This window comes from Lagopus leucura, unplaced genomic scaffold (genome assembly GCF_019238085.1).
Source record: "Lagopus leucura isolate 7727_CA_CO unplaced genomic scaffold, USGS_WTPT01 Super-Scaffold_100002, whole genome shotgun sequence".
NCBI classification, from domain to species: domain Eukaryota; kingdom Metazoa; phylum Chordata; class Aves; order Galliformes; family Phasianidae; genus Lagopus; species Lagopus leucura.
The window spans coordinates 86675533-86701841 of record NW_024962263.1 but is presented as its reverse complement, the minus strand read 5'-3'; the positions used below and the strand labels follow the sequence as shown (position 1 = coordinate 86701841).

Sequence of the window (26309 nt, the reverse complement as noted above, 5' to 3'; positions counted from 1 at the left end):
TTCCCTCCCTCTCTCCCCCCCCCCCCCCCCGCCCCGGGGTGTTTTTTTTTTCTCCTCCGGCTTTGTGAGCTTTCAGCCCCCCTCCCCACGCCGCTCTCTCTCCCCGGGGGAAGGCTCCGGCTTTTTCCGCTCCGCCCGCCCCGCCGCTTCCCGCCCGGGGCAGGTGCTCCGCGGCTGCCGGCCGCCTCCTCGCCGCGCTCCCGCCTCCCTTCTCCCGCCCGGCGGCCGGGGCGGCTCCGCGCCGCTCCTCCCGGCTCCTGCGGGGCGCTGGCTGCCCGCCGCCAGGGCTACGCCGCCGGCCCGCCGCCCCCTCCTCCCGCCGGAGCGGCGGCTCGGCCCGGTTCGCCCGGGGATGCTGCCCTCAACTCCCCGCCCGCCGCCTGACACCGCCGCCGCCGCCGCCGCCTTTTCCGCACCGGACGCCGCTCCGCTGCTCTCTCCGCGGCCACCTGCAGCAAGCCGGCTTCCCGCTCTCCGCCTCGCTCCGCGGCGGAAGGAATAAAGAGCTCAGCCCGTCCCGACCTGCCCGGCCGGCGCTCCCTGGGGCCGGGGCGGGCCGAGCCCCGCGGGCTGTCCCCGACGGCGGCCGCTTCTCCTCGTCCCCTGCGCGGTTCCACGCGGATGGACGCGTTGCCGCTGCTCGTTTCCCCCCGGCCGCGCCGCACCGCCGCCTGAAGAAAACTTGGGACGGGGACGGCCCCGCCCGGGCTGCGGGGGACCCTTCCCCGCTCCAAGTTCGCGGGGGGACCCACCCGCCTGCCACAGGACTCCGGGCCGGGACCGCCGCCCAGCGCTCCCTTCCCTCGGCGAGAGCTCGGCGGGGACCCCCTGCCCCTGGCCTCGGTGCTGGGGAGGAGCGGGGGTGCCCTGGATGGCCCTGCGCACTGGGACAGCTTGGTTTGGGCAGGTCTTGCGCAGAGTTTCCCGGCTTCAAGGCACCTGGTCCCGGCGCTCCAGCAGCCTCCTGTGCCTCTCCTCTTCCCAGGAGCCCGAGCAGGCGGGCGGGGAGCGGCCGCCGCCGCAGCACAAGCTGCCCCGGAGCAGCCGCCAGCCCCCCCGGCAGCTGCCCCCCTGCTGCGGCTGCTGCGGCCTGTCGGATCCCCGGGCGGCCAGGGGGGGACATGGTCCCCTCACTCGCCCCTTGCTGGCGGCCATGAAGAGGCAGAACGTGCGGACCCTGTCCCTCATCATCTGCACGTTCACTTACCTGCTGGTCGGGGCTGCCGTCTTTGATGCCCTGGAGTCCGACAACGAGATGCGGGAGGAGGAGAAACTCAAAGCCGAGGAGATCCGGCTCAAAGGAAAGTACAACATCACCAGCGAGGACTACCGGCAGCTGGAGTTGGTGATCATGCAGTCCGAGCCACACAGGGCTGGTGTCCAGTGGAAATTCGCCGGTTCCTTCTACTTTGCCATCACAGTCATCACGACCATTGGTGAGTGTCTCATTTTGGGGAGGGGGCGAAAGCTCTTCCAGATTAGAAGAAGGGCAGGGGGGCTGTGGCATGCAACGGGTTAAGTGGTGGATGAGTTTTTTGTCTTCCCTCCCGTGTTATGCAATTTGTGGCTCTTCATGGACAACTTGTTGGACTTGGATTTGTCCTGCATCCCTTCCTGTGGTGATGGAGCCTGGAGGTTACCTGGGAGGGATGGTGGCTACTTGGTGGCTATTGCCAAGCTGTGGCACGGGTAGTGAAGAGAAGTAGGAGAGAAGAGGTGTGATGACACTCTCAAGAGGGGGGTCACATTCTCTGGATGAGGCTCTCTGGGGGTTCCCTGCAGGAAGAATTAGGCCCTGTCATCATGCTCCTCCTGGAATGTGCATGCACCTTCACTTAAGAGATGCAGAGAAATCTTAAACATAAGGCAGGTGGTTGAGTATGAAAATGATGAAGACGTGGGAACTGACTGAGCTGGGAAACCTCTGGATGTAGCTGTGGCTAAGGGCAGCCCTACTTTGCCAAACTTTGTCTTGGCATTGTTGGCAGGGGTTCCCACAGCTGTGTTCCTATTGCTGGGCCTGTCCTGGGCATTCTCAAATGTGTTCCTGAAGTTTTCTTTGCAGCTGGAGTGTCAACAGGTCACAGAATGCATCTCCTGTTTGCGGGCATACAGCCCAGAGGAGTGATGTCCTCTGTCACATCTTCGTTGCCAGGTTTCCCTGGGTGTGCCATTTGCCAGGACAATAGAGTGGACACAGCCACAGACTGTCATTTTGTACTTCTCTGATTTGTTCAGCTGAAACAGGGCATTTTGCATAAAGTTTGCTTCCTTGTTATAAAAATAACTACCACGATAACTGGAGGCTGCAGCGTGCACGCAGAACTGTGCTACAACTCTGACTTTGGCTTGATTAGCAGGTGTGTTCTTCCTTATTTTGCATTCAGGGTACATTTACTAAGGCAGTTGACCTGTCCTTCTCCCAGCACTTGTAGATGCTCCCCTCTAACATCTGGGGAGCTCTGAAAGACCCTTCATGCTCAGTGGCTGTTTGGTAGCACAGAGAGCAGGGCATAAAAGACTCACTTCCTTACTAAGATAGAAAGATTCAATCTTTTTTTTTTTACCACTTAGGGCTTGTTGCAGCCAATTTCCATATTGCCACCTGAAGCTACTGGCGATTTTTGGCAGAATATGCCATCCACCATACTTTGAGCTGCATTTACTTAAATTTGCACCTGATTGTCTTGTATGTGTTGCATTAAAATTTTTCTTTGAAAAACTCTGGCAACATGAAGCCTATTTGTCCTTTTAAATAGTAATCTCCTTTTTCTGATATTATATATATATATATAATAAACATATTAATTATCAGATGGCTTGGATGTCTCCTATTCATTACAACATCAGAACTCTCTTTCCTCCTTTACTTATGGATACTCTTTTCCTTGCTTTGTGTCTTGTCATTTATTTGTGCTAAGTGAAATTTGTGCCCTGGATTACAGCAAGGCTTCCACACACATGCCTGTATACTCATAGTGCTCTGTACTCTTGCCTAAGTGGTGGCTGCAGTACTTTGTGTTCTTAAGCTTGGTTGGTAAGAAGCAGAAAAAGCTTTTTTAACAATGGTTTGCTCTTTTGACCATATTTTACCTGGAAACAAGTGCAACTTGCCTGGAAGCCCATGACATTCTCTCATGCAAAGAGGTGAGATTCATTTAGAAAGCTCAGAGCACATCATTGTGCAACGGATAGTGTACATTTCTGCAGGCAGAGGCACTTTGGGATGTCAGAATTGTTTAAGTTTTACATGTGTATAGCAACAGGGAGCCACTGTGAGGGAGGGTGAAAATAAAGAATGGTGGAGAAAGACAGACATTGTTTGACGATTGTTCATTTGGGAAGCTCTGCTCCAGGAGGATATGTGTTCTGTCTTTGGAAAGTTTATTAATAGTCACTATCTTCTTTTTGCCAAGTGTTTTTCTATTTTATGTATCTCTTCATACTGAAGTAGTTTTGGAATGTTGTGAGATCTGTCGGTTGTCTGTGTAAATTAGCATGCAAGATTTTTCTTTATTTTTTAATTTTAATCTAAAAGCATTTGTTTCACAGGGGGAGAGTACAACTTTATATATTACGGTTATCAGGAAAATAAGAAAATACTTCTTCTCTGTGTTTCCTGCATTGGACAGTTATCTGAGATGTTCATCTTAATTTTTTGTGATGGCTCCTATTTTTAGTCTGTGTGTATGCCCTCATATACATTTCCTTCTCCCTCTGAAACCTTCAAGAAGCACATGCAGCGTATGCATTAGAGAATGTGCTGTAGTCAGTAAGTACTCACGTAAAGTGCCCCTAAATAACCATCTCAGACTGACTGTTGAAGCAGAGTGAGTAAAAACAATCATTGCGTATTCCAGAGTAATAAATCTGTCCCTACAAACTTCTCTTCTGAGAAGTGCAAGAGGAATCAATGGAACCACATAGTCTACCAATATGCATATAATAGCAGACTAATTTATGTCTAGTTTAATTATGTTCCTTATATCGCCGTGCTAGCAACGTATGCGATCACCTCTTTACCGTGTTGGTTTAAACTGCGTAGCTTTAATTAAATCAAAGGCGATCCTCGCTATTCGCTGACACCAAGCCGCGGTCTGCTTTCGCCGCGGGACGTGGTGCTGAAGGGACAGCTCCGGCAGCCTCCGCGCCGCCGGGTCCGGCCGCCCTGCTGGGCAGCCTCCGCCTTGAGTAGGGCTGCGGGGCTTGGTGAGGCTCCGAGTCTTGCCTCCCCGGAGAGCATTGCATTAAGGACCTGTTTGGGTTGTACAGAAAAGTCAAAGCTTCCCGCGTGAGGCAGAGAGGTTTGATCAACTCTCACATTTCCTCAAATCTTCAGCATTTTGCTTTTTATAAAGGGATGGTGAGGAGTTGTTGCTCACTTGTCATGAATACTAAACAAGAGGGAGTTGATCAAGTAAACAGAAGCAGGGTTTCCTTTCATCTACTCCCCAGGTGCACATTGTTGGTTTTTCTTTTTCTATTTTCTTGAACACAGCTCCGGGTGCTACAATATTGGATGATTCTGCTCTTAAAATCCGGTATAAGAAGAGAAATATCATGCAGAGTTTTGATCATATTTGAATTCTATTCTGAGAAAGTTTTTAGGTGATCAAATGAACTAACAAGCTGTTCTTGACTCTCACCAGTTGCTGAGTTTATTTCAGAATTGTAACCACTTTGGAGTTAGTATAATTTCCTATCCATTTACAATTACACAGCCAAAATGATGACAGAAAGTGATTTAAGCCAGTTCTCCATCCAGCTGTTTAACTTTTGTGAGATGCGCTGTAAATTTTGACAGTGAGTTAATCAAGAGGCTGGATACGGTGAATGAAAATGCCAACTTTTGAAACTAGAAAGTGGTTGCTAGGATTTCTACTTAGTCTTAATGCCCTTTTCTACAGGTTTATGTGTGGCTAAACTGATTCCATGTAAGAAGGTGTCGACACTGTCAAAATGTGTTGTTGGTATGAGTATCGCTCTATGATTTAGGCCTTAAAGGGTGATAGTCATACTTGATTTAACACCACTGAGCTCTAGTAAACAGTGAACATTTCTGGAGGCTTGTGCAGAATATAAAGAACTGAAAGCTGTTTATGTCACCCTAAGATGAACTGAAACAACAAACAGATTGAGGATTTTTATTTATTTTTTTCCTGAGAAGTTACTGTAAGTAGAGCAAAATTGAAACAGTGTGTGCAGTGAATTACTTAGTCTCTTTTTCTAGCTTTTAGGCCTTTGTTTTGAGTCTTAAACTTGTTATAAACAGTGGCTGAATGTTCCTGGTGAGTAGAGACAAAATAGTTTTGTAGAATATGGTGCAAAATCTACAATGATGAGTGGAATAACAACCTACTGACAGCAGTTTGGCTACTGATATCTAAAGGTTCAGGAAGGGGATGGCTTACTTCAGGCAGATGGTGGCCTGACAGCCAGCTTGAACCTACATTAATGGACTAAGGCTCTCGTTGCTCATCCTTTCTCTGCATCACTTTCCTTTTCTGTAAAACGGGTATAAATACTCACCAAGATGATAATGTTGCAATTTTTTCTAATTTGGATTAGAAAAGGTTGTGTTTTTACATGTGAATTATTTTGTCAGTATTTCTGTAAGGCCAGCCTCCAGTGAATGGAGTCAATTTCTGATTTTTCCATAGCCAGTAATATTTAAACGCATTCCAGTGAAAAGCTTTGAGTAGAAAGTAGGGTCAGATGGATAATTTGACATGGAAATTAAGAGAAAAAAAGGAAGAAAACAAAATAGCAGAGAAAAGATAGAGAACAAATACATTAATGCTTTTTTCAGTTACCTGCTGCATTTGTGAGTTACCAGGAACCTGAAGATCATAGCTCATTTAAAAAATCAAATCAAAACAAATGAACAAACAAAAAACACCCCAAACAACCAAGTTGTGGATGAAGTCACTCTGTTATTAATAAACTCAGGTGAAAGTAGAGAGTAAGGTTTTCTGGTGACATGAATGCTTGTAGATCCGCTAAAGTAAGGAATCTATTCTGATTTATCCCATCTGAAGCATCAGTGGAGAATACTGGATGATCAGAATTTGTAAGACTTGCTTGTGGCAAAGGGGTGTCAGCTTCCATGAACCATTTTCTAGAGTTTGATCTGCTGCAAAACTAAGATAGTCTGCAATATCTTTTTGTACTTTATTCTTTGTCTCATAGAGGATTAACAAGAAAAAGATAATTCAAATAATATTCTACTAAGACAGAAGGGACTTTGTATACCTCCTTTGTTCACATGCTCACAGAAACAGTTTTTGAGTTCTTGAAAACTGGTTTTGCAATGATGCCTGACATTCCTGACAGAGGGATGTTAGCAAAAGCTTTTTAAAAGTGGCTGATAAGCAAGTTCAAACTGATGCTGAACTGTACCTACCAGCTGTATGGTTTATTGATGGTGAATATCCAGTAGAAGTTTGGAAACATTTCTGGAAAAGCATCGAGAAACCTCTAGTCACTCTACTTTGTGATGATGTCAGGAGATTTCCTTAGCATTCCCAGTCTTGAGAAGTTGGCATTTTGTATTCTTTTAGAATTTGGTGCCCTCTCTTTTCTTTCTAACTATTCCTCACTTCTTTAACTGAAGCAAGCGAGATTTAAATTGGGCACTAGCACACTCTTTCTGGTTGTCAGGGTAGTTCTGTGCAGGAGGGGATTGCCTAAGGAGGCTGTGGAATCTCTATCATTGAATGGTTTTAAACAGGAGTTTAGACAAACATCTGTCAGGAGTGGTTAAGTTACAGCTGCTTTTGCCCTTGGGGAAGACAATGGAGTGGCTGACCTCTTGGAGTCTGTATCAGCCTTACGTTCAGCAATTTTCTTTTGCCATGTCTCAATCTCTTAATAGTTCTTACACTGCTTGTTTTTTCTTGAGAAAGAAAACCAAAATATTTTCATTCTGTTTTCACCATTCTGTGGGCTTCTCTTATTCAGTATTTTTCTGTGCAGTGAAATAATTTGTGTGCCTTTGTAGGTGTCACCACAGAAATGTCTGTTTGCCCACTGATAAGGGGTGAGTTAGAGGTGTCAGTGAGTCTTTTGGGGTAGTAATTAGCTGAAAAAAAGTGATTCCCCCTGATACAGATAGCAGACATGTATAGAGCAATAACTGGAAAGGAGAGGAGGTTTTCTAGACTAAGGATATTGGGTTAAGTTTGTCTGCTAGCTTGTTTCCACTAGCAAGTGGAACTCCTTTGCTTTCTGTGGCAACAGCAGCAAAACTGTGAGACTTGAATTAAAGGAAAATTGATTAATGGAGAGCTTTCAGTTTGGGCAACGTGTTTTGTGACTGACCCTATTGGTCTGGCTAAAGTGATAGCCAGGGTGCTGTCATCTTCTCTTGCAGGCAGTCTGAGCTGAGGTGCTTAGTTCCTTCAGTGCTGGAGCATATTCCTTCACGAATGCTGAAAACGATGCTCGTGGCTTCAAACTGGAGTTACGCGGCACTTTATATTCAGAATGCTGTTCTGACATTAGGTGATTCATCTTCAAAACACCTCTGTAAAAATTACCCTCAATTTAGAGACAAGAAGATAAAATGTCTTTCTGAAGATTCAGGTTGGGAACTATTTCTAATTGCCTAGCAGCTCACTTCTCTGTCTTTCAGACCATGTGGTAGTTTATAAACAGATTAAACAGCTGAGAGGAACCAAAGGCACAGATCCATAATGAATTCCAGGTGATACTAGCAAAGTCCTGCAGCTTAGATCTTCTGACATGCAACAACAGCAGAACTTAGAGTTTTCATATATTAAGGAGCATTTACAATTCTGGCTGTTTTTTTAAAGACCTTTTAGGGTTTTTAGTTACCTGGTTCCAGTGGATTTTTCCTGAGAATCCTTGACTGGATTTGGATAATGGCTACATGAAATATCCTTTGAAACAGATGCCAGCAAGGACAGTTGCTGATGATGCAGAACTAATCTGTAAGAGACCGTGCTGCTTCTAAGTTGAGCTACAGCTTACTGTGAACTTCATTGCTTTCTTGGATGGAGTCAGTGGGATATACTGACTCTAAGATAGAAAGTGTGGAGCCTTCCCACAGGTTACCTGTATTCTCCAAGGTCTCTACGACTTGACTAGCTACAACTAATGTTGATGTTGACCATGTAGCTATGGCAGCTTTTTTAATTAAAGCCAGATTAGGGAATCTGTAGGTTAGGGAATTCTGGCAAAAAAAAAAAAAAAAACAAAAAAACAACCCAAAACCAACAAGGAAACTGAAATTAATACATGATCCAAAGTCTGCTGTAAATAATGAAGAGGCTGTTTCAACTCACAGTTGATTTGGATCAGGCTATTATTTGACATGACTTCTACAGTCTATAGCAAGGAGCTATATTCTGTAGCAAGCCAATTTCCCCAAAATATTTTTAATAAAAATATTCGGATTTATTTTTTAATAATGAAGCAAGCAGAATTAGTGGGATTTTTGTAAAATCTGAATTTCAAATTGTTGAATTCAACATTTATACTGGTTTTTATTTTTTTTAATTGAAAGTGGAAGGCTCATGTGTATACTTACTAAATACCTTAACTTACAGCAACAAAAATCTTGACAAACACTGATGTGTTTTTATTCTTTTTATCTGTTTTGGTGGTGATTTTTTTAAAATTTTGCTTTCTTTCATTGCAGCCTAACAATCTCTTCTGATGCACTGAGACATTTTTTTGTTTCTTTTTGGTAGTGCAACACATGCTTTCATTTCAGGGGAAAAAACCTTCCAATTTCTTTTCAGTATTATTATTATTATTTTTGCTTAGGAGTTAACTGACCATTTTTTATTGTAATGCCAGTTGCTACAAGGGGTATATGCAGTAGCCAGTTGGTTAAAGAGTTCAGTATCCTTTTTAACTGTTTTCAATAGTGAGCATTAGGCATATCAGTGAAAGACATATCTCTATTAAGGACTGATGTATTTCTTACTTGTTAGGATGTTTAGCTGGGAATAGCCTGTATTGTCTTTCCTACTAGCTGCACCAGCAAGAAGAGCTTCAGAGAAAGGCAGGCAAATATTGAGGTTAAAAGGTATCTTGATGGGAAGTTGATTGTCTACTTGTTCTCCTGTCGCAGAAGAGGATTGCTCCATTTGCTAACTGTGAGATGTCTCTGACAGGAAAATTTCACAGGGAGCGTTAGGACACAGACTGTGAACGAAACCTACAGCAGCTCTCTGTAATTGTATAGTGCAGAAGATTAGCTGCAAGGAAATGTTTGTAGACTCTTAATTTAGGGGTATTCTTAACATACTGAAGGTAGAAATAAAAGAAAGCTACGCCCCAGGCGATTGACACTGTCATCAGACATATTACCATTAACTCCTAAAGGAGATGTTTGGGTGCAGATGGGGTCTTTTATTTCTTCCACCACCTTTTCTTTTGTTTTCCCGTTGTGAGGATGTACTCCTACAATGTTTAAATCATCAATCATTGCTGTATTAGAATCCTCTTGCAATCATCTACTGTATTAGAAATTAATCACTGTAACAAACCAATGACCACTGAGAATTTTGAGTTTTCACTTTGCTGCATCTGGGACTTTTCAGGACCAGACCCAGTAGGAAAAGGCATCAGATACTCTATACTCTTGTTTCAGAGGTCTAGACCTCTACTGAATTAATAAACTGTGTTTGCTGCTAATTGTTTGGACTATATGGTGAAACAGGCTTGGCTCCACTGAGTGAAAATAGTGCTATGGACAGCAATAATTTTAAAAAATCTGAAGTGTGGTACATAGGTTGACTCTGCTCTGGAAGCTTAGGGGACCTGCAATAAAATGAGCTCCAGGAACAGGAGCCACATGGAACCTTAACTAGAAGCTCCTGTGTGATAGCTATATTGTACTGTACTGCATCTGAAATGCTTTAAAACTCTTGAGGTAGTAAAGGTGATTGATTATAATCTTGCATCAGAGAAAGACATCATACCTGCAGAAGTGACTCAAAGTCTCAGTGCTCCTCCACAGTTATTCTGGTCTTTGGGAACTTTCTGGGTTTTCAGAGGTAGACCAGAAGTTGTAGAAAAGTACCTTTCACTCTAAAAATACCAGTATTTTCTTCTGAGGACCAGAAATAATAGAAAGATGTCATTTCATTATTTTCCAGATTTGTTACAGGCTGTCAAAAAATCTGAATTGCTGTAGAATCCTAAGGAGAAAAACAGCATGAAAATTTGGTAAGCAATGTTTTAGAACTGAGAGGCTGTCCCAGCATTTGAAGACATTTATTCACCATCAGTCCAACGTGTCCCCTGTAAAAGGACCTGATGTACTATTTGTTTGCTGCTGAACACCAAACAGGAGCTATACCTATAGCCTTTTCTGCAGTATTATTTATTTGTTTTAGAAATATGTTAAATGCTAGACAACTGACGGTTAAAACAGTGATGGTGGTCTGTGTCATTGGAAGCACCTGGAAATGCCAGAGATTTTACCTGAATTCTTTAGTTGACCTTTCAACGGCTATATTAAGAATTCAGTGATGTTCTCAAGCTCTCTCTTTAAGAGTTTCTCCCTTCCTTTTCTGTTTAATGTGTCAATGAATCTCAAGAAGAGGATGGACATGATAGTTATTTGGTCTGTGCTGATGCTCTGTCAGATTTTACATTATTTTTTGGTATTTTTGCCTGACAAACAAATGAGCATTCAGTCTTTTGGCAGCAAAGGCTTAAGCTCATGATTTGCTCTTAAAACACATCCTGCCTAGTAGTAAAAAGCCTGTTATTTAAAGGACACTTTTCAAAACAATTAGGGCTTTAGGAGCAATGTGTTTGCCTTAATGAGTGCACTCTGCCAGTCAGAGCAAGCAACATAAACTGATACCTACCGGTGTAGGCCAACAGAAACAAATTAGCAATGTTACAAGTCAGTTTGTGAATGTACTGCACATCCAAGAGGTTGGTTTTCATGTGTGAGAAGCATTTGATAGGTTTCAGAATGGCTTTGTTTTTGTTTTCTTCCTAAATATTCTCCACCAATTATATTTTCATTTAAAAGCCTTTGTACCACTCCTGTCCTTAATCTCTATGGTTTGTATGCAGCTCCAGTTTAACTTGTTGGACTGGCACCAGAGATAATTTTCCATAAAGCCTCAGTCTTCCTACACAGCTTTTGCTATGTGAAGATTGTTATCAGTGCCCTTACAATGTGGATAGGCCGGCTGCTGGCACTTCAGTATTTATTTGGTGATAATTATTTAATCTTGGGTGGTTCGCTTCTGTATCAAAGCTTCCGAAGCAGGGAAATATTAATATTTTATGGTATGGTTTTTTTCTTTTATTCCAACTGTTCTTTCTTTTTCGAGACGATCTGTAGCAAAGGCTGGTTGGCAATACTGAAGAGGTAGAAGGATTGGATGCAAACTTAATTTTGAGTATTTGGCAGTAAGTGTCACAAATGAAGTTGCTGGCATTTGAATATTTGAGGTCCCGATTTGGATGACTTGTAGAAACCTAACTTGCAGGTTGGGTGCTGAGCAGTTAAAAATATTTGTGTGATCTCTTTGGAAAAAAATCCTGCCTGGGAAGCTTTTAATATCCAACTAAAGCCACAGTTTGTTCCTGAAGAGCTTAACTTTGATATAGTGAATAAGAGAAATAGTTAAACAGCAGCAAAGAAGAGTTAGAGTAGCCACAGAGGAAAGATAGTTTTAGTCATGATATCAGTGAAACCAACTATATTGCCTGGGGAAGGTGTGCTCTTCTTTGCTAAGCCTTGTAGAACAGGACAGACAAGCATCTGTCAAGAATGACCTATGCATACCGTCCTACCTCGCGGCAAGTTATGGACTCATCTTCTCCTGCCTTATTTTTTATGGTTCTGTACACACACAGACTGTTTGAAGTTTGTCTTGGATCTTGCTTGGTATCTACATAAGTTTATCATGTCCTTTTTTGCTGAAGGTTTCTGCTTCCCTGAGGGATTATTAGTGCATCCTACCATTTTGTCTCCAGCTGAATGTCTAGATAAGAATCAAACTTTTCTCTTAGCAGCAACTGCTCACTGTCAGCAGCGTCACCAGTTTTTTTATGGCTATTGTTTGAACGGCTCTACCAGTGGCTGTTGTATGGAAAAGCAAACACACTGCCGATCTCTAAAAAAGCAACACGAGGCAACATGAGGAGTTAATGCCCAATCAGTGTGAAAATACCTGGGGGATAGCAAGGGACAAGCTGAAACCAACACAGATTTTTCTTGAGTAACTCATGTCAGACTTCTCTGTTCGTTGTTTGTTGCTGTTGTTGTTTGTTTTTCTTGGTTTCTTTTTTTTTTAAGTGGAATAGCTGGTTTAGTTGATATTGGGGGAGCGGTATTTAGTGACTTTTATTGGATATGCTGTTATAAATGTTGCAGAAAAACATAAGCAGGATTGAGTTAGTAGAGGAGGGTGCAAAGTCTGGAAGCAGACATGCTGTAAACTGGAGGTTGCAGTGCATCTGCATTTATCTCATCTGTGACAAAAGAATACTCTATGCAGGTGTATGTAAATTGGACAGAAAATACAAACTGGGTTGGCCTGTACTAAATCTACAACTGGATAATTTCACAGCAGGAGTTAAAAAATGCTAAAATCTTTATTCTAGTTTTCCGTAGGGTTGGATGGCCATAACATGTACAGGGGTCTTACAAGGGTTTGTCTTGTGGCTGATACTATTCAATTTTCTCATTAATGGCTTGACTGGTAGAACAGAGAGAACACATATTATTAATTGTAAGGGGGGGTCGCTAGCACTTTGGCGGGCAGAAGCAGAATACGAAATGATTTTGATAAATTGGAAAATGGTCTGAAATCAATTTGGTGAAATTCAATAAAGACAAGTGCAAAGTACTACACTGCAGAAGGAAAAATCAAATACATCCAAAGAAAAATGATGTATACTGACTAGATGCAAGTACTGCAACCAAAACATGGTAATGAAGTGGATTGCAGTCTAAATATGGCTCTGCGGCGAAAGACGTTCGAAATAGGCAAGTATTGGATGTAAGTCACAGAAAGCAGTTATTCTGTTTTGTTGGTATTTGTAAGGCTTCAGCTTGAAAATTGGGGCCAGTTTTGGACAATTGTTTTGAGAAAGGAACAGAAAAATCAAAGTATTAGACAGGGAAGCAAAATGCTAACATGAAATGACCTGGCTTTCGTATGAAGTTGTTGTGGTTTAACCCAGCAGTCAGCTAAGTACCACACAGCCATTTGCTCATTCCCACCAGCCAGTGGGATAAGAGAAAGGACTGGAAACAAAATAGAACTTGTGGGTAGAGATAAAAACTATTTACTAAGACAGAAAAGGGAAACAGAAACAAAAATGTGATGTAAGCTACATGTAATATATTTTTATATCTCTCTACATCTCTATATCCACATTTCAATTACTCACCACCTGCTGGCAGATGCCCAGCTGTTGGTGCAACCACTCTCTGATGGACACCCTGCTAACAGCACTATGTCTCACCACCTGCCAACTGATGCCCTGCCAATCCCCGAGCAAGTGGCCCACCTGTGGCTACTTCTGCACAGCTTTATAGCCTTCTGCATCACGTCACATGATATGGAATAACACCTTGTCTAATTCAGGCTAGCTGTTCTGGCTTTGCCCTACCTCTGCTGCCATTCCGCAATGGTGAGCTGCCCAGCCTGGCACTGGGCATACACCAACAACCAAACATCACTGTGCTATAAACACTGTCTCAGATGAAACCAGGACAATATCTCTACCCATTATTCCATATCTTTTACATCATATTCAGGTCCCACAGTTTCTCATACATCCTGATTAATTGCAGATTCATTCCTGTAGTCTGTGGGCCATCTCTCTAATCTTACATATCCAGCCCACTAGTTTTAAGTTTCTGTGGCCAGTCAGAATGGGGTGCTTTTGCCACTAATTCCCAATTAAGCTCACTTTGGCCTCCATGAGTTCTGTTTTGTTTCCAGTTCTTTTATCCCACTTGGGGAGCAGTGAGCAAAAAGCTTTATGGTGCTGAGCTCCCTGCCAGATTAAAGCAAAACAGCCACATTTGGCAACTAACATGGTAGAGATGATATATAATATAGACTTGGACAGTCAGCAGTTATCCCAATGTCCAGATGACCACAGGTGCCCACAACCCATGTGCTGGAAATTTCTATGAAGTGTACCATTACTGTATGGTAATACACTAGCAGGAATAGCCTGGAAAGTTCAAGAAAAGCCAGCGGTGCATGAGCTGTCTAGCCTACCTCAACAGTACGAAGAAAATCTCTCCTGCTTCCTACAAGCCTGTATCTCAGCTGTTGAGAGATTGTCCCTGGAGTTCCAGTAGTTCATATTCATAATTCGTATGATATGCCCAACTTTTCACCTGTATGGACCAGTATCTCATCTGTTAAAAGTAAGTGTTCCTCTGCTAAAGAGATGGAACATGATAAAGTACACACCATGTGCCAAACAATAACTTTATGTGCATGACCACAGAGGGGATATGAGAAAGTGGGATGGGAAATCCACCTCGACCCTACAGGCACTGTATGTGAGTTACAGGGAGTGTTCATCCAGGAAAATGGCAGCTGTAGTTTCCAGTGGGCAAGCTCTCCAAGCAGCAACCTACTCCTAGCCAACTCCCCACAGCTTTATAGCCTTTTGCATGTCACATGCTATGGAATAACCCTTGGCCTAATTCAGGCCAGTTCTCCTGGCTTTGCCTCACTGCCTGCTGCCACACCATAAAGGTGATAGCTCTTCCCCTTTTGAGTGGCCCAACCTGATCCTAAGCGTGCACCCGTCACTCAGCAACAGCCAAAACACTGGTGTACTATTAACACTATCTCAGCTGAAAGCAGTACTGAAATGAAAAGAGGTATTGTTGTGTCTGGAATAGCAGTATATGAAGGGGGGAATAGTAACAATCTTCAGATGTGTGAAAGGTTGTTGTGAAGAGGACAGTGATAGGTTTCTCCCATGTATTTACCCAGAGTGTTTACAGTACAGTATGTCAGATGCAGGCTCTATCAGCACTGGAAACAGCTGTAATATGATTTGCAGGGAGTCTCCAAAGTGCCAATGGTAGGAGAGTTATCTGAATAGGTTAGTTGTCCAGCAGACATGGGCTTGGTATACTTGAGCCTGCATCACTGCTGAGTGAACTAAGTTACCTGTTGAAGTTCTGAACAACCTCTCAGTGATGTACTGAGATCTAAGAATCCTGCAAGAGCTCAAATATGTGATGAGGTTCCTCCTAGCCCTCAGCTTCTGATCTTTTATACTCTATGGATGTTTCAGAGCACCATGCTAAAGGCACAGTAATATTTGCTATGTAGCAGTGAACTTCAGTATGCTTAAGGCTGAACTTGTCTTTAAGACAACTGTTTTGCTAGAACGTGCATCAATATGCTTCTTGTAGCTCCTGCTCATTTTGCATTTTGGGTTACAAATTCTGTCATATTGAAACAAAGAGGTTTCTCCTCTTTCCCTAAATCTCATGCATACAAACCAGCAATTTCCAGAACACAGACAATCATCCAATCTGTTATCTTGGCAGACCCTGATGCCTTTCTACATTGGAGGAAAGATCTCTATCCCATAATACACCCGTGCAGTATATGGTGATGGTGATTTCGTTGCTAACCCCTGCAGCAATCAGTTTATGCCCTCAAGCATGGGATTTGATTATCCTTGTCATTATCTTAGCCACAAATGTTATTAGCAGCCATAAAATTGTCCATTAAAGTGAGAGGAATTACTTGCCTGTACCAAGGGGAGAACAGATAATTTACTACACAGATTTTAAACCTAAATTTACCTTTTCTTTTTTTCCAAAAACAGTCCTCCTAAGCCTGTGTACAAGCCTACAAGTCTCCCTTTTTTTTTTTTTTTTTTTTAATTTTGGCTCTCACAGCTCACTTTCTCCTTAATGAGCTTCATGTCTTGTCTTTTCTTTATACCGTAACAGTAAGATAGATAGATACATACTATTCTTGAAATAATCCAGAGTCATGACCATATAGTTTTTCATGTTCCGTGGTTTAGGTGAATTCTTCCCTAAGTCTGGAAGTACAGATGCCCAAACTTTATCTGAGTTCCATAATTTTTGGATTTCAGTATTAGCCCAGGCTTCATTACCACATGAACAATTCCAGAGGACTGAGGCTGACTTGGCATGCATGAATGGACTGTGACATCACTGGCTGAGTGCAGAATCAGTTGATCTGTTACTGGTAGTGTCATTTTTCTAGGTTTTCTTGAAACTGCAATAGTATGTATTTATGAGAGGAAGAGATGATATATCACAGAAATCAAGAAAAGGTGCTGTGGCTGAGTGGGTGAGATGCAGTGTCTGAAGATTTTCTTTGTCTTCACTGGGACTGGCTGATTCATTCCCTTCCCACCACCCCTCTAATTCCTGTTCATATATCACTTCACCACAAAGTTGCTTTTTTATTCCCATGTGGTATTGTGTTTCCACCCCCTCCCATCAACAGGGAGTGGGAGAGATCACCCACGTCTTTCCCAACAGACAAAAATGGTGGAACCTGACAGACTGGGACAGATTCTGATCATAGTTGCTCTTTGTAATCCTGTGGAACCTGGTTGCTTCAATGGAATTGTTGGCTTTAAACTGAGATGAATGCATGTAGAATCTGATCTTAGAGCCTGTATTTTAAAGGAAGTATCCCCTCCTACTCACACAACAGATCCACACACACATAATACAGCATCAATATTAGCTCATGTAGCAAATGGAAAATGTTGCAGTAGCCTGAAAGGAACAGAAAATGTTCTCAAACAGGGATTAAGAAAGTAAATATAGCCAACACAATCAATACAGCTCCATATTAGCCTTTACAGATATGTCTTTGTCTTGATCACACTATGCACATTTCAGTGCTGTTCAAAATGTATAACCCAAGGGACCTCATTTCAGAGCTTAGAGCTGATGTATTCAGTGCAGGATCTTGGACAGAAGGTCTGACAGAGATGGATATTTAATAACAGAAGAGGTTTTCCCCTTTCTCCCTTGAAAGAGCATTAACTGAAAAAAAAAAAACCCAAGTGTAAATATATATACAGAATGGATGTATATTCATGGGTTTTCCAATATTATTAGAAACAACTCCTCAAGAACTCATGTTTCCTGAGTCATCATCACTGATTTAAAAAATGACTTTGCAAGAACAAGTATTTGTTTCAGGACATTCAGGAGGGGAGAGTCTTTTACCGTTCTGCATTCTAAAAGCTTTACATTCTTCAGCTGCACTTCTGCTTGAAGGAAATTCTAGACAGAGGAATATCCTTATGCTTTCTGGTCTATGTCTCATGTTCTTCCTTTACACTTGATATCTTTCAACTCTGTCAGTAGCATTCAAGCTATTCTTGCAGGGTTCCCTATTGAATTTGTTCAAGCCAACCTGCTCTTGGCTGCTTTTTTCTTCCTTTGAGAATTTGGTTTTCCTTTTGATCCTAGAAGCAAGAGAAATGGACTGAGTAGATGGTTGATGATCTTCCTAAGCAGAAGACCATGCCATCAACTGTCTCAGTAGAAGTGATGTTAGATTTGAGAGGAAGAAATGCTCTCACAAGCAGGAACCATTCTTTGGTTGTTTGCCTAGTATACGAAATACAGTAGGAACATCCTGTGTTCTTTGGTGACTTTTGCTTCCATTCACAGTGCAGGGCTCTTTGCCATGAAGTGACCACGAAGTCACATCTTGCATAGCACATTGGTAAAGACTTTTAAAAAGAAGGGGAAGTTGAAAACGTATGCTAAGACAAAGTGGACCATTGCATGGAATCATTCATTCAGTTGATTTTGTGAAACAGAAATATTTGGTTTTGCTGATCATCATGCAGGCTTGTTTCCAGGAGACATGCACTTCACTTTCTCATGACCAGCTTGAGAAAGCTGCAGCCTTATTTTCTGCGATGAACTCAAGGAAAGCTGGGTCAACTGGCTGTTTGCTAAATTGGTGGGAAAACAGGTGGCCACAGGATCCATGATGTTGGCCTCCTTCGTAATGTATCCCCACGCAAGTGTCTTTGGCAGGGATAGGAGAGACATGGACCTGTTGCAGCGGGTCCAGAGGAGGGCCACAAAAATGATCCAAGGGATGGAACACCTCTCCTGCAAGGACAGGCTGAGAGAACTGGGGCTGTTCAGTCTTGAGAAGACTCCAGGGAGACCTGAAAGTGGCCTTTCAGTACCTAAAGGGGGGTTAAGAAGGGGATAGACTTTTTGGGAGAGTCTGTTGTGATAGGATGAGAGGAAATGATTTCAAACTAAAAGAGTGGAGATTTAGATCAGATACAAGGAAAAAGGCTTTTACAGTGAGGCTGGTGGAGCAGTGGAATGGGTTCCCAGAGATGCGGTGGATGTCCCCTCCCTGGAGACATTCAAGGTCAGGCTGGACAGGGCTCTGAGCAACCCAATCTAGTTGTAGGAGTCCCTGTTCATTGCGGGGAAGTTGGACTAGATGGCCTTTAAAGATCCCTTCCAATACAAATGATTCTACAATTCCATGATTCTATCAGTCATAGTATTTTAGTTCTGTATATCAGAAAATATGTGTATAGAATCATGGAATGGTTTGTGTTCAAAAGGACCTTAAAGGTCATCTGGTTCCAATCCATCAGCCAGGATACATTCCACTAGAGCAGGTTGTCCAAAGCCCCATCCAACCTGGCCTTGACCACTTCCAGAGGTGGGACATCCACAGCTTCTCTGGACAGCCTTTTTCAGTGCATCATCACCCTGACAGTCAGCAATTTGTTCCTTATATCTAATCTAAACCTATCCTCTTTTATTAAAACAGTTAGCCCTTTCTTCTAACTACACTCCTTGATAAAGAGTCTCTTTCAAGCTTTCTTGTATGCCCCCTTTAGGAAGGCCAAAATAAGGTCTCTATAGAGCCTTCTCCAGGCTGAACAAGCTCAGTTCATTCATCCTTTCTTCATAGGAAGGATGCTCCAACTCTCCAGTCATTCTCATGTCCTTCCTCCAACGGCTTCACATCTTTCTTGTGCTGGAGTCCCCAGACCTGGATGCAGGTAAGATTCTCACAAGGACAGAGCAGATCAGAATAACTTCCCTAAATCTGCTAGCTGCATTTCTTTTGAAGATGTCAACAATATGATTGGCTTTCCGGATTGCAGGCATACACGAATGGGTCATGGCAAGCTTTTCATCAATGAATACCACAAAGTCCTTCTCTGCATGGCTGCTCTTTCTCCACTTGTTGCCCAGCCTTTATTCATGTTTGGTTTTACCCTGACCCAGGTGCAGGACCTTACACTTGGCCTTGTTGAACCACATATTGTTTACCTGCCTCTGTAGTCTGTCAAGGTCCACCTGTATGGCACCCCTTCTTTCTGTTTTATCAGCTGCACCACTCAGCTTGGTGACATCTGCAAACTTGCTGAGGGTGTACTCAGTCAGATCACTGAAGAACACCAGTCCTCACTGGAACTCCACCTATACATCAGGCCTTGTGAGCATGCTCACCAAGACTGCTGGCAAGCCCACATAAGCTGTGTTTCACTGTGTTTGCTTTTCTATTAAATTCTATTAATTACCTGAAATTTGAACGTTACATATAGGTAGGTAGATAGATTTCTTCCATATGTAACATTTTAATGTAAGATGCTCCAACTCTTTTACAACTGTCCATAGGCATTTTGGGACATCCACAGCCTTTCATCTTGAAGGGGAGACTGAAGGTTTTTGTCTCTCCTCTGGCTTCCACTTCACCTCCCAGTTGCACTGCTTGATGTCAGTCTTGCTGCTCAGAGTGCCTGCAGCGTGAGTGAGACCTGGGGCCTGGGTTTCCTGTCTTTTTAATGGTGTTCTCTGAGTCTGTGCTCAGAGAGAGACAGAAAGATCAGAGGCTGTGTAAGTGTGCTGTGCTTGATTTTGCTTACACCAATATGAATCGATTGACTTCACTGAGTTATGAGGGATTTACAACTGGGGGAGAACAGATTCTGACCTAATGGCTCCAATAGAGGCTTTTCTTGGATGAGCAATGTAATTAGAGCACTGGAACAGACAGATTTCATGACTCATCTGTGGGTCTGCAGTCTTTTCTTTGCTTCTAGTAGGGTGTTCACTAATGTCACCACTTTCATTTCACTCGTGGGCTGATCTAATGAAGGACCAACCTTTGCTTGAACAGACATCCTTGTTCAGCTGCAAAGCATCACCCAAACTTTGTGTCACTGTACAAACTTTATTTACCACAGAGTACCCTAAGAAGAGACCCATCAAGCTCAGAGCTAGACACTGAGATCATCAGGAAAATTTCTACTTCTTTCTTTTGTTGGAGTAAAGCAGACCATTAAATAAAGGAAGTGAGACAAGGAGCAAAGAGAATGGGTTAATGACTTCGTCCATTCATTAATCCCAAATATCTGTTTTTGCAAGGGGTAAAATGGTAGAGCACATAATGCCACCATGGACCTACTCTACATAACCAGCTGAAAGGCAGTAGATGGATTTTGAGATCAGAAGAACCTCTTTCAGAGCTGGTTGGAGGTCAGAGGGTGAAATACTTTTGTAAAAGGTAACAGAGCATGTGTCTAGAATAAGCAGAGATCAGCACAGTCACAAGGCTATGATCATCATTTCCATGTGTCTGGAGGCCATGCTGGGCACAAGGGCTTTATGGCCAGGTAGCAAAACTGAAAAGGTAACATGGGGCTCCTTTGGCTGCCAGTTCTTTGTCAGTACCAGTGTGAAATTAGAGTCATGGGCCTGCTGTTGTAGCTTGGCTGGTGGCCATGACCACGACAACAACATTATAGGGTTGTGTAAAGGTTGACAGGCAGCAGCTCATAACATACATAGTCTCACCACTTCCTAACTCATCCCTTGTTTGATCTGAGCTTGAGCTGTGACAACTCTTTGACATCTGAGCTGTTGCCATGGCAAGAAGCGGTGGCCTTGCTTTGGTCCACCAAAGTGATAAGAACCACTAACTAGTTCCAGGGATAGCAGGGATATAGTGATGCAATGCATTTGGGTCATTGAAGGTTCCTCCAGAAAGACGAGAGGCCATTGGTATAGGGAACCTGGGTGGAGTTCTCTCTTGTTTGTGCTTGTGTGTTACCTTTCAAAACTTTCGAGATGCCAGGATGCATCTGCTACAAAATTACAACCTTACTGCAGCTATACCCCTGCTAGCTTTAGCCTTCTTATCTGGGATGCTGCTGGTACAGTGCTCAGCAAAGCTTGTAAGATCCACCCAGCAAGAAGGTGAATTGCTGTGTGCTGAACTGTGTGCCTCAACACTTGGCAGTGACAATAGCATAGCTATATCTGCGGTTGGATTTGATGTTGGTTTTCTTCTAATTTGCCACTCTCTGAAAGTAGTCATGATGATTGGTCTTGTCCTTGGATGCATGCCCTGCTGCACCGGGCTCTGTACCAGCATGAAATTCAGGGTAATTTTGAAAAAGTGTCTAAAAGATCATAGAACTAAGGCTCCATTTTCAAAAGTAGCTTTTGCACTTAGGAGGCTAGTTTTCAAGCCAAGTAAGCTCCTACCTGCCAAATATGAGTTTAGAAAACAGGTTGGTTGAGGTGCGAAGTCATTGAGAAAGATGTGAAAAATATGCCTTTCAGGACAGTTTAAAGAACGGATACTTTCTTTAAAGTTTTCAAAATGCTTGGTGACTGAGTTCTTTGGTAATCTCCCTCTTCAATCACCTGCCACAAAAACTTCCCATGGAAGAATTTGCTGTCCACTTGTTATGTGCATGAGGATCAAATTTTTACTGATATTCACAGAAGCTTGGTGAATACCTGTAAAACTTGGGAATAAGTAACTGCCTCGGAGAAATATCTGTCACTTTGAAAGAAGACATCAATGGTTGCAACAAGTGATAGGGTGAAAGGGGAAGAAATCATGAAAATATTAAATTGCATGGGGTTTTTTTGTTCAGAAGGTCAGTGTATAAAATTACATTCTCCTAATTGATGTCAGTTGTCACCATCACTACTAGCTGAATAGCCTATCTCAAGAAAAACACCAGCCTCGTGGGTTAGTTCAGGGACATCTTTTCTGTCAAAGAGGCTGTGAAGAACAATGCCTGGAGAGATCTTTTTGGAGAAGCCAAAAAATGCTAGTCACAACTGGCACAAATGGCACTGCAGATGGAGAAGTGGGTGATGAGATGAGAAATGGGAGCTAGGAAGGATGGAACAGGGTTCTGAGGTAATGAAAAGCTTGAAGATGTTGTAGGTAAGGGAAAAAAACAGAGAATGAAGGGTGAAGTTTCTAGAGTATTGTGCTGCTCAGGGAAGAATTGTTGACATTGATTTGCTTTGATATTTTTTTCAAGATAAGTGAGGTTGTCCTACCTGAATTTGGTAGCCCGCACGTACAGAGCATTAGAACAATTACAACTTGATTCACCTGCCCTCGGATGCCAGTTGGAATTGTATTTGGTTGAGGGTTTTCTTTGCACCTTGCTTGGTTGTGGGGATCTGGTTGCAGGACACATTTTCCATTCTGAGTGTCTGAGGGTACAGATATGATTTTTAAGCCTCCAGAGATAAACACTACCATAACCATTCCCAGGTTATTTGCACTACACAGCTAACAGTGTAATATAGCCCAATACAAAATAAGAGGTTCACACAGCACACAAAACTGCAGTATAAGCAGGGTTGAATCATGCTAGTACAATATTGCCTGAAACTATAGTTTTTGTGTGTTCTGTGCTATAGTGTTAGCATCAGCTTCATTAGTAGTCCAGCTCTTTTGAATGGTTATTGACATTTTTCAGCAAACTTTGGAGTTAAAGCACTGGTGAGACAGCTGTTAATTTGTTCCCACTATTCTGATCTGTGGAAGTACTTGGCTGTGGAAAGCCCTGTTTCAGCAGGATTAGACAATGTGTGGGGGTAGAAGTGCTAAATCTAAGGCTCATGCACTGATGCCAGATCATCAATCAATAATCGGCAATCCTAATTTTCCAAGCCCAAATATTGCTTTATAACTTCATCTGGATTCATGGATTCAACCTTTCAGGTTTGAGTGTCTTCAAAATGGACCTCCAAGGAGGGAAGCTGCTGTGGCACACACTCTGATCCTTCTTTCTTCAGTCTGAAAAGTGAGGACATGGCTATTTAAACTTTCTTGAAGCTTTTCTCTCAGCTTGGCCACGCTTGGAGAGGACTAGATGTTGTTGCTATTGCTTGTGTGACTGAAGAAAGTAAAATTTCCTTGAGAAAAAAGGAACACTGAATCCAATATCTTGACCACTTTGCCCCAACTAAGAATTTTGACTGTGAGTAGCACAACTCCAAGATGTCACAAGGTCTGCTGTCATTGTAAAGCTGAGATAGGGTTGTATATTTTGAGCATGTTTCAGTAGTGCTCTGAGTTAACTTTTTTTTTCTTCTCTACAATGCCAGTCATTGCCTTTTCTTCATTTTACTGATTAATTGCTTTAAATGCTCGTGCTCCTGGACTGTGAGAGTACAATTTTTGAGCTGTATTTCATTTGAACTTGCTATGCAAGTACAAGTGAACTTGGGGGAGTGCACACACCCACGTATTGCTAGGTAGAGATGGTTGCCAAAAGGACACCAAGTAAAAGAACAGTTAGTTCTTAAACAAGAGTATAATCTAATAAGCCAAAAAAGAGAAAATTACATATTGGAATCTTCAGTGCCTTTCCCCTCCCCCTAGTTTCAAAATTACAGCTAGTACAACCCCTGACTAGAGCAGTGATTTAAATATATATAGACATCTGTGCTTCTAAGAAAAGGAAGAGTGTGTCTGTTTGGGGAGCCGTGTGGAATGAGTTGGTGGATCTCAGTCCAACTGCTGGCAGCCAGGTTTTCACATCACTCAAAGCCATCCCCCTCACCCAGCCCCCTCCAGGGCTTGTGCCAAGCTCTTCACCTCTTCCCCATATGATGCCACCTGCCTTAGCACCTTCTATCCAGATGGAGCATTTCTCATTTTCCATTAGGTTCCTTCTGGGCCAATGCTGGGACATGTTGATGGCCTGTCAACCCTATATGTGCAGCCAGAGTATCTTCTTGCTCTCTCCGCCACACTGCTGATCTTACACTCACGGGAAGCCAACTGCCATGGGATTTCTTCCTGCACACAGTTCCCATGTGTTAGACACATTTAGCCATACCATGACCAGTTTTGTCTGGCATGTGGTGCCATCTTTTCAGCATGCCAACTAGAAGGCATGGTGTCTTGTCTTAGGATCACAGTGCATCCCCCATGCAGGGAGGACGTGTGGACACGCACCTCTTCTGGGTCTGTTGTTTCAGGCATATCAGGAACATGGGTGTTGTCTGGGATGTGTTAGGACAGCACTTAACCTTTTCTTTACTGTGGCTCATGCTTTGCTGCAGGCAAAAAGCTTCAGGACTTGCAGCAAATGTAGCAGCTAGGAAACAGAAGGTTTTTTTCGGCTGCCCGGAGGTTACAGTTTCCTCCTTAGTTCCTAGGTGAAGAATCTATGGCTTGCTGCTGCCCTCCATCATCTGTTCTTAGGATGTCCACTGCCAGGACTCTCAATCTGGTCTTGTTTACGTGCTGTCTTCCAAACCTCACTGTGTGAGTTACTTCTTACAAATCTGTCTCTATGCCTGGATGTATTTAGATGTTTAACGATCCTTCTGTGCCTCTTGAAAAGCACAACAGCCCTTTCTGATGAAAGTGGCACTCTGCAGGCGGAGTGCTTTTACCTTCACTCAAAAACTTTAAAAGGAAATGTTAATTGCTTTTGTGGGGTTATTGTTGAAAAACACATGCTAGGCAGGCTATCTTGAAAAGATGAGTTCTGGTGTTGATAAGGGAGAGAGCAATCTATGCAAGTCTTTGAAAAGTCAGTAACGCCCAGGGCAAATTCAGAAGTGGAATGAAAATACTTCAGTGATTTTTTTCCTGTTGCTTTTGTCTGGAGATGGCAGATCTGACTGGCATCTCAGCACTGTGTTAACTTCTGCACTGCTTTGTCACAGGCTCTGGGCTCCATGTGCTGCTTGTGCTGCTTTTCACTTCTATGGCAGGTGGCCAGCTGGAATGAAAATACAAAGGGAAGAGGGAAGAAGAGACTTGAGAGATTTGATAAGTTACAAGAATCATGAAAAACATGAGAAGGGTGTATGTCAGCTCTTCTTCTACGTACAGAGATGTTTGGGTGGATCAGAACCATAAAATCCAATGTGCGCTCAAGCCTTGGGGATTGGTAAGGAAAAGGTCAAGTAACTCTCAAGGAGCACAGGCTCAGCACCAGAGCACACGCCAGAAATGTGAGGATGTCCCAGCTAGTTCCCTTTTCCCAGCTGCCATTTGCCATAAAACTAAATCAGCATGGTCTTTTAGATGCTGGTGGTTTGAGATGTAGACACAGCATCTTCACTGCTCTGGTTTGCTCTTTGGTGCTCATGTGCTCTGTTCCAAGTAGTGAATTCTCTGCACTTCTAACGACTCTGCTGCTTTGTTTTGTTCATATTGTTTTTTTCTTCCAAGCCCCTAAGACAAAGTTTAGAATTTTACTCTGTGAACTAGACAAATAGAGCATAGGCATTGCTTTACCTCTGTTATGAGTGCCCAAGGACCTTCTTCTAGCCTTTAATCTCGGTTCCCTACAAATGAGATAGGTACAACCTGTTCCTCCCTTTTTTCTCCTTGTACAGTCTGCACTGAGAAGGAATCCTTCATCTTTTATGTTTGTGATTGGTTGGGGTTTCAAAGCCCATGTGAAACCCAGTAAACTAATGCATTATTTTAATTTCTGTACACACCTGTTACCATTCTCCAAATTCCTGGAGTTTTGTTTTGTTTTTTTTTTTATGAATCCATTCTAATTCTCCCTGAAGAGGTCTTAATGGGCAGGGAGAATTGAAGTAGACAGACTGTAAAAATCCAGACACTTAAGGAAAGCAGCAACCTAAATTATTACCTCAAGTTATCGCTGTACTGTGTAACTGCTTATCCTACAAAGTGCTCTGAACTGTGATGAAGCAGGTGGTTTATAATAGTGGAGCTGTCTGGTATCAGGCAGAATCAGAAATACCCCATTGCATTCTAAGTGGTAATGGTGGTCTTCTGTGTGAGAGCATGGTGTATCAGGAAAATGCTTCCTGTCATAACATAGCTACAATCTAGCTATAAATGGCTTTTAATTAACAGTATCTCCAGCTCATCCTACAACATACTCACAAATATAGCTCATAATCACTTAACCTTAGTGCTCACTGGTGGTGATAAAGCAGCACAAAAGTCATCCTGGGGGACAGATGGGAAGGGAAAGAATCTGTACTTTGTAGAATGGGAGATAAA

General features: G+C 42.9%; 1 protein-coding gene across 1 annotated transcript in view; it reads left to right on the top strand.

Annotated features, from left to right (window-relative positions):
• The first annotated feature begins 1138 nt into the window (after positions 1-1138).
• The window catches only part of KCNK9 (potassium two pore domain channel subfamily K member 9), a 79580-nt gene continuing 54409 nt past the window's right edge, over positions 1139-26309 (top strand). Inside the window, exon 1 of the mRNA XM_042870176.1 lies at positions 1139-1436. Coding sequence (XP_042726110.1) covers positions 1154-1436 — 283 coding nt within the window. The 5' untranslated portion in view covers positions 1139-1153. The remainder of the gene's footprint in view (positions 1437-26309) is intronic.